The following is a 19591-nucleotide window of genomic DNA, read 5'->3' on the forward strand; positions in this document are numbered from 1 at the left end:
TCAAATAAATAAATAAATAAAATCTTTAAAAAAAATAAAAATAAAAATAAAGTCATGTTATGAGGTTGTCATTTGTTTCTCTCCCACATTAAAAGAGAAGAGAAGAGAAAGAAAAGACAAGACAGAGAGTACAGGATATTTAAAGGATGGTTTCAAAAAATCTGAGGTTTCCATCTCCTTGCGTTCCCAGGATCCACCAGCTGCCCATCCCAGTGGCTGCCCAGCCTCACATGCATGCTCTGACTGTAAGTCCTGTGTGTCCCCACCGTGGGCAACCGCGGTCCCCTCCTTCCCCACCGCCTCCCCAGCCCACTTCTCCTCCCCTCGAAAGAAATCTGTGCTGCAGCATATGAAATATTTAAGCTGCTTTTCTAAATACATATATTTTTAGCCTACAGTCTATAAAATATTTACGTTGTTTGTCCCTCCCACCCCCAGATATCTGCATTATTTACAGTACGATCAGGAAAACATTAACCCTTGTTTCCTGACTTGCACGTTCTCCCCCTATTCCGTCGTGTCACTGGGAGTGCACAAACTGGGAAAGGCAATAGTGAGTTCTCCTGCCCAAGTCACAGAGCAGGCCCTGGGGCTGTGGGACATCACGTGAGCTCCAAAGCCAGCCAGCCAGAACCACAGTCCCCTCTGAGGGACCAGGGTGCATGCACCGCAGACTTTCTGGGGGGCGGTTGTAGATGCCAAGCTCATGCCCCACTACTGTTGACATCTCGCTGCTCCCAGAATCTCCCATTTATCTCCGGCCTCAGGCACCCTTCCAGATATGACTTCAGTCCTCACTTAAGTGTAATGGAAATCTGTCTTGCTACGTGCTTCCCCCATCAAGGCCCTTGGTGAACAGGGACAGCAGTTGTGACCTAAGATGGGAAACTGAGGCTCCTGTCCATGTAGCTGAGACACTTAGGTCCTGGATCTCTCTTAAAATCCAATTACTTAAACGTGTAGCCTTTTCTTTTAGGAAGTCCTCCTTCTTGGGACGCCTGGGTGGCTCCGCTGGTTAAGCATGTGACACTTGGTTTCGGCTCCGGTCATGACCTCAGGGTCCTGGGATCAAGGCTCGAGTCAGGCTCCATGCTCAGCAGGGAGTCTGCTTGGGACTCTGTCTCTCCCTCTCCCTCTGCCCCTCCCCCACTGCTTTCTCTCTCCCTCTCTAAAAAGAAAAAAAGAAAAAAAAAGTCCTCCTTCTTAAAAGCGCTATTTTTCTTACTTACAATGTGACCTTCAATTTTACATTTTTATAAATGAGACACGCCGATAAATAATTATTATTATTCAGAAATAGATAAAACAGAAAGTAAAACCACTTTTGCTCTGTAATCCCGTTCTCTAAAGATACTCACTGTTAATAGTTAGAGAGCCTTCTGGAATCTTCCAGGATGGCTTCAGTGTTTTGGAGTAAATGACACCACACTATACGACCTGTTTTCTCTAACCAGCTTCTATCACGCAAAACATCATGGACATCTTTCCACGTCAGGTACTATAATTAACAGATTCCTTACCTTTGGACATTTAGGTTGTTCTCATTGCTTTGTAATTACATATAATGTAATCAGCAACCCTAAGGGAGGCTAAAAAATTGATCTTTGGTACACGAAGGCCAAAGCTGGGGCTGGGAATGAATGCTGTTCGTTTCTGAGCCTCTACCGCACTGTCCCAGGGGTTGGCCCACCTGGGAGAGAGGCACGCCACCTCGTCAGGGAGCGACCCTCTGCATCACTCTGCAGGACATGCCTCCTTAACTTAGACACCCCCACTGACATGTCAAGGGTGTAAAATCAACTCCCATCTCCTGGTCGTGGAACTCAGGGGAGCTTTTCCCTTCCTCCTCCTCCTCCTCCTCCCCACCTCCAGTACCTCTACTTACCCTGCCTCTGTTTTGAATCTCTAAAATAATGTGACAAGTTAATGATGGTACAATTATCTAAATGTTTAACAGACATGTTATCTAAGTGAGTCGGATTGAGATTCCATCCCGCTGACAATAAACATCAATGGTGGAGCAGAAAGCGATAGGCAAATTATAGCAAACCCTGCAATTTCAATGCTATTAAATTTGGAGGAATAACAGCCTTGAGGCCTGTAAACTCTGAATAAAATAGGCCCTTGTGTTTGTCCAACTATTAAATCAAAATGCTACCAACATCCTAGAAAAAACAAGGCGATTTATGGCTTTTCAAGTTTCAGTTACACATTGGTTTTTATTAACTCCTTTCTATCATCGGGCGGCAGTGGTGTCTTGAGGGAGACAGGAGAGCAGAGGGGAAAGGGTGCAAGCTGGAAGCGGGGTCAGAGGGATAAAGGAGAAACACGTGGGATGAAGAACGGGAAGGCAGAGAGGGGAGGGGACCCGGGGTCCGAGTGGGGGGCTGAGGCTGATCATCACGCCTTGCGTGAGGACATTAGAGAGAAGGAGCAGCTCTGAACGGCAGAACGACGGGGGTCCCAGAAGCCCATCAGACTCACCACCGGGGCCCCCTGACTCGAATCCCAGCCCTTCTACTGAACAGGACGTACTATTTAAACCCCTGCCTGGATGGGCTGCTGGCGGGGCGGGGGTGGCCCGCTCTGAGCCACAGTCCTCAAACTCTAAGTTCTATCGTTCCCCTCAAATTTCTGGGATAATTTTTAAGAGGCAAAAGAGCTTCATCTTTAATCCTTTCTTCAGACACAGCATTCACTTAAATTTTTATCGAATAAGCTTCTAAATAAAGTGAAAGATATACGTGTCTTCTGGTGAGGGACAGAACCCGTAGACATCTAAAAACAGCCACAGCGAGAAGCCACCACTGAGGGCGTGCTCTCCAACCCAGGCACTGGGCTAACTAAGTCCCTTACAGGGAGTATTTTACCCAGTCCTTACGACAACCATATATTATTTAATCATAGTTTACAAAGATGAAAATTAAGGCGGAGAAAAACGTAGACTATCAGTACGAGATCAGAATCAGGCTGTGCTTGGAACCACAGAACCCCCAGAACAGCAATTTTTCTTGCCCAAGTCACACACCCAATATTTGAGAGAGGAAGAGAAACAAAGCAATTCGTTCCATGTCACAAAGCAAGCCTGTGACAGAGCCCAGATAAGAACTCAGTTCTCCTCTCGTAACTCATTGTCGCTTCCATACACCATGCTACCCCCAACACAACAACAATGGCCACCATCATTCCCATGACGACGGGAGGCTGGCGAAGGCAGGGACCCTAGGAGTCCCACTCACTGCTGTGTCCCTGTCCCAGGGCCCAGCATCAATGTCTGGCATAAAGCAGGTACTCAAAGAGGTCTACTGAGTAAATAAGCTTCAACCTTTTCCAACCCAGATTGGCCTTGGGTGAACTTTCCTTTTCCATCCCTAAAGACAGCCAAGCACCACCAATCCCCTTAAAAGCACCATTCAAAGCAGCAGTGCTTCACAAAAAAGGTATTGCAGTGATGAACGGGCAGAGCATGGAGCATTTTTAGGGCAGTGACATTATTCTGTATGATGCAACTCTGGTAGGTACAGGTCATTATACATTTGTCCAAACCCACAGGACACACGACACCTCGAGTGAACCATAATGCAAACTGTAGACTCTGGATGCTTACGGCGTGTGAGTGTAGGATCACAGGTAACAGCAAAGGTCTCACTCTGGCGGGGAACGTTGACACTGGGGAAGGCCGTGCGTATGTGGGGGCAGGGAGTATCATGAGAACTCTCTATACTTTCCACTCGATTTTGCTGTAAACCTAAAATTGCTCTAAAAAATGAAGTTTCTTAATTAAAAAAAAAAAAGCATTGGGGGGCCCTCCAGAAGGTGGCCAGGGGGGTCCAAGAGCTACTAGGGTAAAGGATGTCTTGTCTGGGCCAGCAGGTGACAGCTGAGTTGTCCTTCCCTACTCCACAGCGAGCAGCTCCAACAAAGCCGAGAGCCCAGTGCTTGGAAAATAAAACTCTATATTAGGCATCAAACATGCCTTTATAGTAACAGCATGAAATGAGGTCAAGAGTAAGTCTACGCCGATGCACTGACTGGACGAAGAGCAGCATATGACTCTCCCTCCCAAAGTGCCCATGACGTTCCCTGGCCGTTCCCGAGCTCGGGCTTTCTCATGTTCAATTCCTTGGCACACCGCGTGAAATGCTATCCCAATCACCCCTGATGTTTATAAAAGTCAAACGCTATTATGTGTTCAATGGGGAGGTCACGCCAACTTGCACGGAATCCATGTGTTCCTCCAATGACCTGTCCTCCCCCGTGCCCTCCGGTGTGGGCAGGGGTTTGAGGCTCGCTCTGCCTTTCTGTCCCCGGCAAGTTTTAGGTAGATTAAGTTGTTTGTCGTCGTCTGGCCCTTCGCCCTCTGCCCCCTCCTCCTCTGGGGCCGGCACCTGGTAGCTGCCCCCCAGGAGGAAGAGGTAGAACAGTTGCTGGTTTTCGGGGCCCAGCACCACCCTTGTGCCAGATCTGGGGCAGGAGAGGGGCAAGGCGGGCAGCCATCCTGAGGGATGGAGTGTGGCTGCTCCCCTTTTAAATCCTCCCCCCACACCCCCCGCACCTCCTGCCGCCCCTTCCATGCTCACCCACCGCAGGATGTTACTCCAAGTAAGGACTTCACTTTCTGTTCTCAAGTTCAGAGCCAGAGATGGCCCCTGCAGCTTCCCCCAAGCATCATTAAGCAGGGATGAGAGAGGGGCCAGCGGAAGCAGGGAGCTTGCAACACCAGGGTGGGGGGGCATTATTGCACCTTCTGCACCTTCACAAGGGAGGGGACGGTCACCCCGCTGCAGAGCGTGTGCGTGCATGTGCATGTGTGTGTGTCCTCACTGCTTCTTCCTTCCAGAGCTCCAGCAAGATGCCTCCTAGCCTCCTTCCCACTGCAAACAAGAGCACTCTGGGGCAGGGCTCTCTCCAGCGCCCGCCCTCCGCTTTCCCCAGACAGCAGATCCCACAGCATGGCTGCCCTTGGCCACCAGGTGTGTCAGCTGCTCCTGGACCATGGGACCGACCCTCTTGCAGCCAACACCAAGGGGAAGGGAACCAGCATGTCAACATTTACATGGGCCTAAGTGGCTGCTTCTGGGACACAGGAATGTGGAATCGAAGCAACTTTTTCTAGGCCAGGAAAAGAAAGCCTTATTCTGTAGTCAGAGTCGAGCTTGGAGTGGAAGTAAGGACTCATGGGTTCTAATTCTAGTGTGGCTTGTTTGTTCTCAACTGACCCCCTTTTTCAAATATGGGCTTCTGACCCCTGACTTCACAGGCTTCTGGACAGGCAGAGTAGACCCCTGGTCTACACATGAGGTTCAAGGTCCCTACTGGGGAGGGAAGACAGCGTTAAAACATGGGCTCTGGGGTGCAGAAGGCCAGGCGTCCAAGCTAGCTATACCCCATGCTGGCCTTCCTTAACCTTTCTGGGTCTAAGTTTTCTCTAGCAAAGAACAGGGAGGAAAATTGCGTCTGTGTTAGGACTGCAGCCAAGACTTAAATAAAATTAGAGCTCCGAAGTATCCAACACAGTACAGCTCTTGTATTAGCTGTACCCAAGGCAAGGAGACCCACTTGGTTCACTGACTTCACAACACTGTCATCTTCAGGAAAGCAGGGACCAGACTGTGTTCACCATCATATATTGGGTCCCCAAAGCCCTTCCACATAGTAGGCACTTTAAAACTTATGGAATAAGTGAATGAAGGGATGATGGGACCAAGCCACTGCATAGTCTAACTCAAGTCACTAACCTGGTGGGCAGGTGGGGGGCTGGAGGGGAGAGATGAATGTCTTCAGGTCAAGTCTAGAGATCTAGTTCAACCTAGTGTCCTAGGCCTCCAAGAAGACCCTTAAGCCTGGCAATGGCTTTAGCCATATGTGTCTACCTCTTTTCCTCACCAAGGTACTAGGAGGGCCTCAGGTAGGATGACAGACACAGAAAGTCATACTTGAAGAAGGCAGGGACCCAGAATTCCCAGGCTCCTGATGATAGCAGACATGGGCCAGGATACCAGCAGGAGACTCAAGACTCTTGAGCCTTTGATGGTACCAACCAATGAGGCCTCCTCTAAAACATGGCCCGGCATGCTCCTGGTGCTCCTGGAGGGTGAAATACCTATGCAAGGCCTAGGCTGAGCGCTTTACACAGATTATCAAACTAAATCCTCACAATACCCCTTATACGATAGACACCATCCTTACCCTGATGCTACGCAGGAGGAAACCGAAGCTTGCAGAAGCTAAGCAACATGCCCAAGATCATAAAACTAGGATTGGAATCTAGATGGTCTGACACGAGATCCCAAGTTCTGGGGGGCACTATGGACAGAATACCCCGAACTTCACACTCTGACTTCAGGCCCTGAAGGGGCACCTTTCCGGAATCCTATAAGGCAAACCTAAGCCACCCTCTCAGGGCCCAAACTTGCCCAGTGGGTAAAGCCCTCTAGAGAGCCTCCCTCCCCCTCCCCTGTCTTTGGGCAAGTCTGTCCTCCCCACGCAGCCATGCACTCAGACCCCCTTCCTGCTCCTTGGGCTCTCACAGTCTCTCTGGCCTGACCCACACAGACCCGCGCTGGCCCCGCCGTCCCCATGTTCATGGCACAGGCAGGTAGCTGCTCGGATGTCCCTATATATGAATGAAAAGGCTGAAAGTTCCTACAGGTCCCCCCGAAAGCCCCTCACCGAGACCTCTTCCTTCCCGCGCAGGGCACGCTCAAGACCGTCTCGTCCCCCTCGCCTTCAGCTCAGAGCCAAGGTAGCTCCCCTGCCCTCTAATTAACGCCACCCGATCCCGGCTGTTGCCCCCAGGCCTGTTCAGGTCCCAAACGGGGAGGTACAGTGGCTTGAACAACATTATGATTTGTAAAACCCACTCCTAATTAGTTTGACTTTGAATAAAGAGGGTAATTATTTTTAAATTTATTAACTGCTGCCTGGCCGGAGAAGTTTCCAGATCAAATGACACGGAGAAGCTATTTCTGTTCAGTGATGCAGCAATTTATATTACTGATCGGTCATTAAAACCTCTGGCACAAAACCACTTGTGTTTCCTGAGCCAAGATAGTGTCCGTGTGTCAAATTTCAAACCAGGAGTATAAATTAAGCCATTAATGGTATTTATCAGATTATCTGGACTTCAAGAACTACTTACTAATTTAAGACATGCCCGATATAGAACCCACGCGGTACGCTGGGTGTGCATGTGTGTACGTGCGTGTGTATGCATGTTTTCTCACTTTTTATTTTACTGAACGGTTAAAAAAAATCTGATGTGTCAATGAAGTACAAGCATCTCAGGGAGCTGCATAGCTGTTAATTCCTCGCTGCTCTGCAACCCAACAGTTTGGAAGCAGCACTGTTTTGCAATATGTATTTGTCATAATATAAAAGGTGTAAAGTGATCTCTGTTTATCTCCTCAAAGTCTTCGCTGTACCAAAACAGAAAGCTGAAATATGACAACAAAGCCCGAGCCCAGCCCAACCACAAGCATGGCCTCCCAGAGCACCAGCCGGAGCCCACCAAGACCTTGGGGGAAGGGGCGTAGGAGAAGTCACACACACCCCACGATAGAAATCCAGGTTAAGCGGGGTCCAAAGGGGGAAACGTGAAGATGCCATTCGTTTGGCTAAAATGGAATGAGAAATACTTTCTACAAAATTCATTTTTTGGTTTCAAAACCCCGAGAAGACACCATGATCACCCATCTGATGCAATGCTGCAAGTTAGCTCCGTTAGCCCCCAACATGGCGGCTTTGGGAATGGAACTCCCAGACTCAATTCGTTTCAGGCAAATTGTATCCTGTCCCGGGAGGGGGATGCAGGTGTTAGGGTGTTGAGGATTCTTAGTTAAATGGGTCACAGGGATTTAAAAGAACCCTGCCCAGACAGGGTCCTGAGCAAGATGATCTCTGAACAAGTTCTCCCCAGTCTTCAGCCACACACCTGTGGACCACAGTAAGTCACTCTGGAGGCAGGTGGGGGGCAGCGGGAAGAGCGCTGAAGTTGGAGTTGGGTCAAGCGCCAGCTCTCCACTTCCTAGTGGGTGGCTTCTAGGCCTCCGTTTTCTCATCTATTAAATGGGTATAAGAGAGAAATGTGTTTTATCCAGTAAGGTATCAGAAATAAAGAGCCGCATGACCATGACTTTCCCTCTCCCCAGGGTTTCGGCTCCTTTTCTTCTTCAGAGCGCTCTCTGCTCTCTTGTTGGCTCTCCAACTGTACCTGGAGCCCCACTTGTCTCTTCCCAGCCCAGTAACTTCAGCGTTACTGTCCGCATTCCTTGTTAGTTGGCCACTCCCTGCTTCATGGGCCCCCTTTCCTAGAACAGAGATGGCAAATGGATGTCCAGTTGTGTCCTTTCTTTAGTAATTAGACGAGTCTGGGAAACTACCTGGGTTCTGCAGGCAACGGTGCTCTAAAGGAGCTCTGCCACGTGTCAGGAAGAGCCACTGCTGAAGGGTAACCCTGCTGTGCACCTGTCCTTCACCCAGCCACGCCTGCCTGCACTAGGAGTGGCCCAGTGCCCGTGACCACTGGGGAGGCGTGCCCACAGCTCATGCCCAGGCGGGGAGGGAGCCCTTCCTAAAGCATCCCCCTTCACCTCTCATCCCTAATTTGGATTCATTTTCTCCATTTCTCACCCCTTTCAAGAGCTCCATTGACTCAACCTGGAGATAAAGCTAAAGGGAGGCAGGATGGGCTGGGTCCACCTCTGCCATAGGAAGGACGCACTGTATTTCTTTTGCAGGTGAGGTGACCTCCAGGGCAGAAAAGATGAATAACAAGTCAAGGCCGTCATCCTACCAGAGTGTGGAATTAGAGCCCCATCTCAGGCTTCGGACTCAAACTCCAGGCTCTTTCCAACCACTAGTCAAATAGACTTTTCTGGAAGGAGTCGGCCACTTTCAAATTCTCACTGACTTAATAAATCCTAGAAAAGCATTGGTCCTAAGACGGCTCCCAACTTTCAAAGCTGCATCAACCCAGATTCTAAAAACAGGTAGAAATGTCATATATGCCCCTGAATTGTATGCTTAAAAAATAGTGTAATATCCCCAAAATCATCAAATTGTGTACTTTTAACAGGTGAACTGTATGGTATGTGAATTCTATTTCAATAAAGTTGTTTGAAAAAAAAATAAATAGAGACCATGTCTGCATTGATCACTGCTGTATTCCCCCCCACCCCTGGGGGTGGGGGGTGTCAGGCACACAGAAGGTGCTCACTAAGTGCACCGGATCTGTTCGAAAACAGCCTCCCCTCCTGCTCACCCCTCAGGGACTCAGCCTCCGCCTCTGATCCTGGCTGGGAGGTGGCTTGCTTCCTCCTGCTGCAGATTTAATCCGCATGCACAGCTCAAGCGGCTCACTGCTCAGTCTCCACAGGCCCCAGATCAGAATTCTCAGAGTGGGATTCTCTGTCACGTGTGGTCTGGCAATAAGAAACTGGCTGGGACCGGGACACCTGGGTCCGGCCCTGGCTTTTAAGATAACTAACTCTGGAACCCTGGGCAAAATCACTTGGCCAAGTCACCTTCTCTATAACCAAGCCAGGGAGACGCTCACCTAGAAAGCGCTCCTCCAGCTGTCCAGAGCAAGGCCCCTGATACCACGTTTTCCACCTGGGAAAGGCAGATCGTGGGAGGTCACAGGACACGGAAATACCGCTGACATAATGGTGGTGGCAGCAGCAACAACTGACTGGTCTTCCTTCTTCCACACTACCCCCTGGGTAGCCTGGCAGCCAGTCTCCAAGACGACCACCATATACCACTCCGTATTTGTCCGTCACGACCCCTCGAGAAGGGGAGTCTAGCCTTCCACCCCATGAATCTGGGGCTCAGCTGTGCCTGCTCTGACCAATCAAACATGGCGGAAGCGATGCCATAGGTTTCCAGCCTAGCTCAGAAGAGAGCTGGCAGCTTACGCTTCCAAACTCTTGGGGCCCTGAGCTGTCCCGGAAGAAATTCAGGCCACTCTACCGCGGAGGGAGGCCAAGTGGCAGAGCACGGAGAGTGAGGAAGCTATCCTCAATGTCCAGCCCCGTTGGGTCTGCAGACGACCTCTGGACCCACATACAGCTTGACTGCAATCTCATGAGAGACCCCAAGTGAAAACCAGCCAACTGAGCCCAGTCAACCCACAGGAATGTCAGGGATAATGACACTCGGTGGCTTTAATCTGCTGGTGGAGTGGTTCATTACACAGTAATTACTAAGTGACACACTCCCCGTGGTCAATTCCCAAGGAGCCAGAGTGAGCTGTTACACACATAAATCAAGTCATGTCATTCTCCCATTCAAAACCCTCCAATGGACTATTATCTCCTTCTCTCTATACGTGTTTGTGCACATGCGCGTGGGTGGGATGTGTGTGTGCATACATTACTATCATTTATATACCATATAACATGTAATTCATGCATTTAAACCGTACAGTTCAATAGTTTTTAATATACTCAAGAGTTGTGCAACCATCAGTTTTAGAACATTTTCATCACCTCCCCCCGAGTCACTCCCAATTTCCCTTTAATTCCCCCAGCCTCTGGAACCTACTAATTTACTTTCCATCTATAGATTTGCCCATTCTTGATGTTTCCTATAAATGGAATCATACAACATGGGACCTTTTGTGATTGGCTCCTTTCACTGAGCATGATGTTTTTTTGTTTTTTGTTTTTTTTTTAAAGATTTTATTTATTTATTTGACAGAGAGACACAGCGAGAGAGGGAACACAAGCAGGGGGAGTGGGAGAGGAAGAAGCAGGCTTCCTGCCGATCAGGGAGCCTGATGTGGGGCTCGATCCCAGGACCCTGGGATCATGACCTGAGCCGAAGGCAGACGCTTAACGACTGAGCCACCCAGGCGCCCCGAGCATGATGTTTTTAAGACTCACCTATATTGTACAGTGTATCACTCCTCCACCCCTTTTTATAGCCGAATAATATTCCATCCTGCGCATAAATGACATTTTGTTTATCCATCCATCAGTGGGCGGACACTGGGTCATCTCTACCTCTGGCTATTATGAATAATGCTGCTATAAAAATTCATGTGCAAGTTTTTGTGAGAACGTATGTTTTCATTTCTCTCGGTAGACACGTAGGAGTAGGGTTGTTATGCATATGGTAACTCTATGTTTAACCCTTTGTGGAACTGCCAGACTGCTGTCCAAAGCGGTTGCGCCATTTTGCATTCCCACCAGCCCTGTGTAGGGTTCCGATTTCTCCACGTCCTCGCCAACGCTTCTTCTTGCCCGTGTTTTGTATTATAGCCACATCCTGATGGGTATTAAAAACGACTTGTCATTTTGATTTGTATTTCCCTTATGATGGCCCAGTGGTGTCGAGCATCTTTTCATGCGCTCATTGACTACTTGTCTATTTTTGGAGAAATGTCTATGCAGATCTTTTACCCATTTTTTATTTCGGTTATTTGTATTTTTATTATTGAATTGTAAGAGTTCTTTATCTTTTCTAACTGTAAGTCTCTTATCAGGGATACGATCTGCAAATATTTTATCCCCCTCCAATGGACTTTCAGCACACGGAGAATAAAATCCAAATTCCTTACTAGGGTTGAGAGACTCACCTGATTTTTTACCTCATCTGCCACCACTCTCTGCACTCACTCCCTGCCCTCTCTCCCTGCCCCGCCACAAGGCTCCTCATGCTGTTCCCTGAGCCAGTCAAGTTTAGCCTAGCCTCCGGGCTTCTGCAAATGCTTGTTCCCTCTGAGAGGCTCACTCCCTCATGTCACCTTCTCAGAGAGGCCCGGCTATTTAATCTAAAATATCACTTTTCTCCTTATCACTCTCTTCCCCTTATCCTGCCTCATTTCCCCACTAGCACGTATTATTACCTGACCTCATATTACACACTTACTTGCCTATACCGTCTCCCCATTAGAATCTCAGTTCCACGAGGGGCAGGAATGCCATCTGTCTCGTATGTTACCATACCCTAAATGCAACAAGCATGCCAGGCACGTTGTGGGAAGTCCATAAATATTTTAAATACATCTACTCCTATGTATGAAATGCTTACTATGGGCCAAACACTCTGCAGAGCACTTCAAATAAAGAATCTTAATTCATCCCCGTGACAACGCGACGCTACGGAGGTAGGTACGATTATGACTCCGCTTTGCTAACGGAGGAAGTGACCCCAAGTAAGAGAGTATCAAGGATGAATTCCTGGTCTCGCGGGCAGGCAGGGCAGAGCCAGGGTGAGACCCAGGCCATCCGAGCTGCAACACTCCGGGCCCCCCTATTAACTTGGGCAAGTCACTTGTCCCTCCTTGGAGGGCCCTCGTCTATGACACGGGAGGTGCCTCCGACCTTACAAAGTTACTGAAAGGTTCCCCCGGTGACCTGGGCTACACTAAAGATGACTAATGGTGTGATGGGACTGAGGCCGAGCAACCAGGCCTCTAACACCAAGTACGGTGACCTCATTGTCAGCTGAATGGTTCACACGCATCCTTTTGTAGACACTGCTTTCTTTTATATCATGACTTGACTCACAGGGGGAAGACCAGCCCGCTGTGGCCACTGAGGGTTTCAGAGGTATTCAGATAGAGTACGAGAGGTTTCCTGACCGTTCACCAAGGCAAGGGGATGCTAGATAACATTGCGGGCCTTCTAAGACCTCAACAAGAGCATGCTAGAAGGCTCTGTGAAGACGGGACTCTGGTGGCCTGTGAGACCTCATCCAGGGCAGCCTTTGCTATGGGGCAAGGTCACACGTGGACGTTCCTGCCCGCCAGCCACACACACAAGTGCTGAACATGGCACAAGCTCCCCAGGACGCGACCAGATGTCATGTTTGTTGAAAGAGGCTGCCGCCAAGCTACCTCATGCGTGAGCTGGCACGCTGGAGGACCTGGAGAATGCAGATCAGTCAACTCACCAGTATGGGTCTGCCTGTGTGTCTCCAGGGCATCCTCCTTCGAGAACTGGGCTCCACACTGGTCACAGACAAAGGCTTTGGCACCCGCTGAAAAGAAAGGGGAGGAAGTCACCGTGAGAGTGATATTCCGTTTGTGGGAAAGGGGTCCTGGGCCGAAATCGCGTAGGTGGATGCTGGGGGAGGGGGCTGGATACCAGTGAAGATCCCGAGTCAGGGACAGCCGCAGGCCCCAGCAGCCAGCCCAGCCCCTCCTCCAGGTTGTGACCACCCACCCAACTGAGTCCAGATGCCACCATTCAGGGGTCTCCCAGAGAGAAGAGGGAACAGAATCAGAATAACCAACACAAGCAGAGATGGGGTCTCGATGAGATGCCCCAAGAGGCAGCAGGGTTCTGGGGGGCTGGCTCCACGGAGAGGAGTAAAGATTCAACAAGGGGAAATGTGCCCTGTTGCTTAAGTTGTACCTTACGGGAAAGTAGGAATTGCTGGCATACCTCTACTTGGACAGCCCCTAACTCAGTACGTCCAAAACTAGACTATCTGCCCCAACAACCCCCTGCACCTGACCACTTAAAATCCCTGAATGACTCTCCTGTGTCTTCAGGATAAAATCCAAACTCCTCACCAAGACTCACAAAGCACTTCTGGACGTGCCTATCTTTCCAGTTTTGTCTCTCACCCCTCACTCTTGCTGCCTGGTCTCCAGTCCCACTCAGCCGGTCGGGTTCCCTGAGGGGGTCAGGCTCTTCCCCACTGAGAGGCCTCTGCGCATCCTTCTGCTCCTCCCATGTCTGACACTCCAGCCCCACTGGAGAGCCCCACCTGTGCACCAGCTGCCATACTTCTGTCCCCGCATCTGGAGGATGCAGCCCTTCCCTGCGCTCCCACAGCACCCCGTACGTTCCAGATCAAAGGCTCACTGTGTACTCTCCTAAACGCCTGTGGACCCATCCCTGTCTCCTGCCACGCTAGAAGCTCTCCGAGGGCAGGAGCGTGTCATCACATGCGCAGCTGCATCGGCCCGACACCCGTGGGAACCTATTACTGTACATATTTGTGGAATCAACAAAATCAATTCAGTGCGATAGCAAATTGATAAAATCTTCTGAACCGTTATTTACAAGGCTCAAGCGACAAGTCCAGAGCATCAAGACAAACAGGACGTTTTACCTTTGCTAACACTCTTCAAGGCTCTGACGCGGTGATTTCATTCAGGGGGCACCTGTCTCGAGCCTTGGCCGTTTTCATTCGAAATGTCTTCTAGATGCATCCCTTGCACTGCATGTCGATTCTCACTGCCCCATCCAGGCCCTTGTTGGGCGGTGCCCAGAACACTGGCAGACTCAGGACGGCCGCCACACCCACCAGCTGGCCTGATTCACCCAGTACATGCAGGTGCCTTGAAGGCCACTTGCTTCCTTCCTACTTCTCGCTCAAGAACTTACACGGCTCACAATCTGCACTGATTCTAAATTCCTCTATGTGGCTGTGCGGCCTCACCAGCTAGCCACCCAACTCCACGGGGAGCTATGCTCCCCAGCCCTGGGTGGAACCGCTGGACCCTCCCTGAGTCTCTGTGTGTGAGCACAGCCTGGTCCCAGTTCTCCATCCCATTCCATCCTCAGGACTGGAGGGTGCGCGCATCAAGCATGCCGGCTCTGTTCTGCCCTTTCCAGGACGCTCTCCACATCGTTCCTTTAACAACGCTGTGTTTTACATTTCTATGAGAGTCTCAGAAGAGGCAGAACTTTTCTTAAAGATTTTTTTCATTTATTTGACAGAGCAAAAGAGAGCACAAGCGAGGGGGGACAGGGCAGAGGGAGAGGAAGAAGTAGGCTCCCTGCTGAGCAGGGGGCCCGAGGCGGGGCTCGATCCCAGGACCCTGAGCACCCGGGCACCCCACGGCAGAACTTCTCACATATTTATAGTAGAAACCTAGTGCTGCTTTCCAAATCTCCGCTTTCCTGAGGCTCTACCAGATACCAGGCACGATGCGAAGTGTCTAAGATGTATTGTTGCCTTTGATCCTACCAACCATGAAAAGTACATACTGCTATTACCCCCCTTTGGCAGATGAGAAACCCCAACCTCAGAGAGGTTCAGTAGCTGGCCCAGCGTCGCACAGGGGGTAACAGAAGGGGATTCAAACCCGGCCAGCCTGACTTCAGAGCCTTTGTTCTTAATCTCTGTGTATTTGGGCTTCCCTAGGCCTCCACCTGCAAAGATGCTTCACGGATAAGAAGGTGAGGTATGGGCTTCCCTCCCCCCAACACAAGAAAATAAAATTCCAATACGTCCCTTTTATACATCAAAGTTCTGTGTAAAATTCTAGCGGAGAAATGGTTCCACTACTCTTTTTAAGAAGTTTTAAAAACTTCTTCCTTAGAATAACAGCACATACTATAAGGAACAGAACTCAGAATACGATTTGTACCGTATAGGCTTAAATTAAATGGCAATAAACAGTTCTTGCCAGTGAAGGGTAAAAGGATCCCAGAGTGTGTACAGAATGTCATGTCCTAGGAGAACAGTGACCTTGTCTATATTCCAACTGATGAGCGAAATATACCCTCTACCAGGTGGCTCAATAAGAACATTAGTTGACTGGCTGAATAAATAAATGAAAAAGTGCCCTAGGAAAGATATGGAGTCACTTTTCCTGAAGAGCTTCAAATATAAATATTGCCAGTTGTATTAGGTGGCTGGAGTTGAATTCTGCCTGGAGACGGGGAGGTCACGATCACCTCCGGGTGTCCCTTCAAGCTGCAGGGTGTCCTTGGACCAAGGACCGTTCGTGCCTTCTACGGCTTCCAGAAGGAGCTTTTGAAGGAACTTGACGGCAAGACAGTCCGAAAGTGTGTTCCCTCAGGTGGCAGCCAGGACCCCTTTTCATCCACGTAGACTGGAAACGCAACAAGTGCGTCAAAGAGCAGCGCGGACCAGGCGGGTGGATGAAGCTACAGCCTTCTTGCCCCGAGAAATTCTCCCCCAGTCCCGACTCACTAGCCAGCAATGACTTCCTGCGGATCTGGAAGGGATCTGACTTTCGCTGCCTTTCTTTCTTTGCTTCTCACAGTTCTAACGGCTCCCTAAAGGAGAGAGCAGATGGGGAGGCCCGAGGAGGGCAGCGGGGACCGGAGAGCCCCGTGGGCTCAGCCTCAGGCAGGAGCCCTGCAACCAGATGAGGAGGCGCCACCTCAAAGGGATGTGGTGCAGAGGGTTCTTAGAAAACAGCCATCCACACGGCGACAGCGGCATCAGCTTTAAGGACTGAGAAGCAGAGAGAAAGGAAGGAGGGCAGGTAGGAAGCGAAGGGCCGGATGCGTGCCATCGGACAAGTTCAGATGAAGATAAAAACAGATCAGCACATGCGATCTTGTCAAGCTTGCCGACTTGGCCCGAGCCTGACCACATCTGGTTGCCCTCAGCGTCCTCCCCTCTCCCCGCCTGCCCTGCTGAAGTCACGACACTGAGCTGAGGCTGTGAACGTCCCCTGGCCTCCGTGCAGAGCCTGGTCCACCCAGATGGGTCAGAACTCCTATCACACGCCGAGACCGCAGACGTTGGCTCCCATCTCAGGCCCCATTCGGGAAGCTCTGGGACTCCCCCCACCCCCACCAAGACCCCCGCCCCCCAACTCCCCAGGGACAGCCCAACAGCAAAGATAGACACTTCCTGGGTCCGGCAGCCCAGCAAAGAGAGGCAGAAACCCCCTCTTCCCAAGGAGGCATGTGCCTTTAAATTGTCTCTGTAATGGCTGGCTCAGAGGCAGAAATATTTGGCAGCCCTGAAATTAAAAGTGATAAATTTCCTCGCCAAGCTTTGATCAATAATAGAGGCCTCATCTGTTAATCAATAAGACAGTCTCTGCCTGTTTACTGTGCATATGCTGTTCGCTGCTGCCTTCACTGTGATGTCAGGTTTGCATTCAAAGCAATTCAAGTGTGTATAAACCACATGGCTATTCCCAAAATGCATTACAGTGACATCATTCAGGCACTAATACATTTATAAAGCATCAGTGCGAGGCAGCGACGGAGGGAGGAAAGAGGTCATGCCAGTGAGCACGACAGATGCATGGGGAAAGATCAGCATTTACCCGCCCCCCAAAATTTCCTGGGGCTCATCTTGGGAGTGGGGAGAACACCAGGGCATGGCGCAGGTCAGGGATGGCCATGCCTTGCCGTATCCTACCGATACACAGGGATGTTTTTTGGATGTCCATTACGAGTATGTCCAAAGGTAGATTACAGTAAATGAACAAGAGGACAAAATCCCTGCCCTCAGAGAGCTTATGTTCTAGAAGGGAAGGCACATCTTTAAAAACCCATAAATATAAACCAGGTGGGGACAAGTGATGAAAAGAGAAGTAAATTAAGTGAAGAGGGACAGAGAGGGCCAGGGGCTGCTATTTTATATGGGGTCGGCACGGAAGAGCTCTCTGATGAGCTCGCATCTGAGTGGGGAAGCCGAAGGAAGAAGCAACACCCCACCCCACCCTCATCGAAGGAAACCCATTCCAGACAAAGGAGGTGGAGGCCAGCAGGCTGGAATGGGGCCAGTGAGGACAGAGGGAGAGATGGGGTCGAGGAGGGGATGGACGGCAGGGACAGAAATTAACAGCCAAGAGGGAGAACAGCAGGAAGATGGAGCAGGCTGGACCCTTGCCATCCTCCCTCGCGATTACAGATCTGAGCAAACAGCACCATCTAGAGTGGGGAGAACTGGGTCCTGGGCCTGCCCGGACACTCACGGCTGCGGACACCACAAGGACCCTCCTTCCCGAGCTGGGAAATGGGCTCTGCTATACTGAAGATGGAAGGGGAAGATGGATCTTAATGAACATAATCTCCTTGTCGGGCACCGAGCACTCTGCAGATGCAGGAGCTCACTGGCATCCTTTATACCTCAGGAGGCAGGAGAGCGTGCTTCAGAGCTCAGGATTCGGGTCCGACGGGTCAGGGTTGGAATCCCAGCCGGACCAGTCATGAGCTGGGACCCTGCCCCCACCAAGCTGCCTGATGTCAGTGGGTCTGTCACCTCCTCTGTAAAATGGGAACAAAGTCAGTCCCTCGGAGGAGCTGACAAGGTGGGTGAAGGGCCGGCCCTCTATCTGGGGTCGGGGGTGGGCCGACACCCACACCCCATAAGGAGTAGCTACCATCACCACCAGTCAGGCCCGGGGTCAGGATTCCTTTAAAGAACTTCTCTGTGCAAAGTATGATTGATTTTACTGAAGTTCAATGTACAGTTATTTGGAGGTCATTAATCTTGTGTAAAGTGAGTCTCACATTTATAAAGACATATTTCACTATTCCCTCTCTCTCTCTTTCTCACACACACACACACACCCCTCATGCCTCTCATTTAAAGGTGAGTGACTGTTGTTGAGGGGAGCAGGAAAATCTGTCAAAGGACCAACATGTCAGTATCGGCAACTATTCACCAACCCAGCTCCGAAACCCTCGCTCCGAAACCCTCCTGCGCTGCCTGGCTCCTCTCTGTCTTCCCCGCAGACTGTAAGCTCTGTGCGAGCAGGCAGGGCTGGCCTCCGGCCTGTCCCCACCCTTTCCCAGTGGCCTGCTCCCTGCCTGCCCCGCGGCTGTGCTCACGACTCACTCAGTAAACAAAGAAGCCCTCCGGCAGGTTCCAGGCCCAAAACTGGCCTGGGAAGAGGGCAGTGGCCATTCAGGGCACTGCCAGGCTGTCCCCTAGGGGGTGGCAGAGTCCTTATTCTACAGGCTCAGGGTTCTCTACTGGCCCTTCTGAAACTCAAGGACGTGGTGTCGGTTGGCACTCAGGCAGCTTGGGGCAGAGAAAGGAAAGTGGAAATGGGGCTGTCGCTTCCCCCGGAGCACCATCTCCCTCTGTTCCCCACCCAGCTGCCCAGGGCTCGCACCCCTGCAAGAAAAAAGCAACCCCTCCCTCAGTGCACTCAGGAGCGGCCCATCCAAGAGGCCTCCAGCAGCCAGAGTGGACCCTGGACAGGCTTGCCGAATCTGCTGAGCGACCCCCGTGGCCAGCCCGGGCACAGAGTTTATCTGAGGTTCCATGGTAAAGAGACAGACAGACAGACAGATGCCCTCGCCTTGCCAGCCCCCGGGGATCCTGCAGATGAGGCTCAAGGGTGCCTCATGAGCTACCCTGGGGGAGCAGGAACGCCTGACCCCTCTGAATCTCCCTGACTCCTACTCTCTCCTATTTCTCTCTCATTTCTGGATGCCTCCAGAAGGTCAGACAGGGGCTCTAGGAAGGAGGAGGGCTCAACGCAGGTTAAGCTGGGGTGGAAAGAAAGGAGGCAGCCACCACAACCCTCAAGGAGGCTGGAGATGGTCTAAGGCCTCCACGTGCAGGGTCCCCTTTCGCTCTGTGCTAGGGGGATCACCCCGACTCGCAGGAATCAAAGGAGACACGGGCCAGGAAAGCCCTTTCAAAACCATAAAGCTTTCTCTAACCCCCCAGCTTTCCAACAACAGGGCTGAAATCCAGCAGAAGTTCGTCAGGCTCCCTGCAGCTGTCCCCCCGCTCCGCCACTCCCTTTGGTGTCTCCCCTCAGCAAAGTGCGAAGCCTTCCTCCCTACTTGCCCTCCCCACCAGAAACAGGGTGGGGGGTCCCCAGCATCCAGGACGGGGAGTAGAAGATGCTGAACACAATCAGAAGTGGGCTGGTGTCTCTCTGAAGTAAATAAGG

At 50.9% G+C, this 19591-nt stretch overlaps 1 protein-coding gene across 1 annotated transcript in view; it reads right to left on the reverse strand.

Annotated features, from left to right (window-relative positions):
• Positions 1-19591, reverse strand: part of ZBTB16 (zinc finger and BTB domain containing 16) — a 183761-nt gene that overhangs the window by 49638 nt on the left and 114532 nt on the right. The window contains exon 4 of the mRNA XM_036088175.2: positions 12901-12987. Within this exon, the coding sequence (XP_035944068.1) occupies positions 12901-12987 (87 nt within the window). The remainder of the gene's footprint in view (positions 1-12900; positions 12988-19591) is intronic.

Source organism: Halichoerus grypus, chromosome 11, assembly GCF_964656455.1.
Source record: "Halichoerus grypus chromosome 11, mHalGry1.hap1.1, whole genome shotgun sequence".
NCBI lineage: Eukaryota > Metazoa > Chordata > Mammalia > Carnivora > Phocidae > Halichoerus > Halichoerus grypus.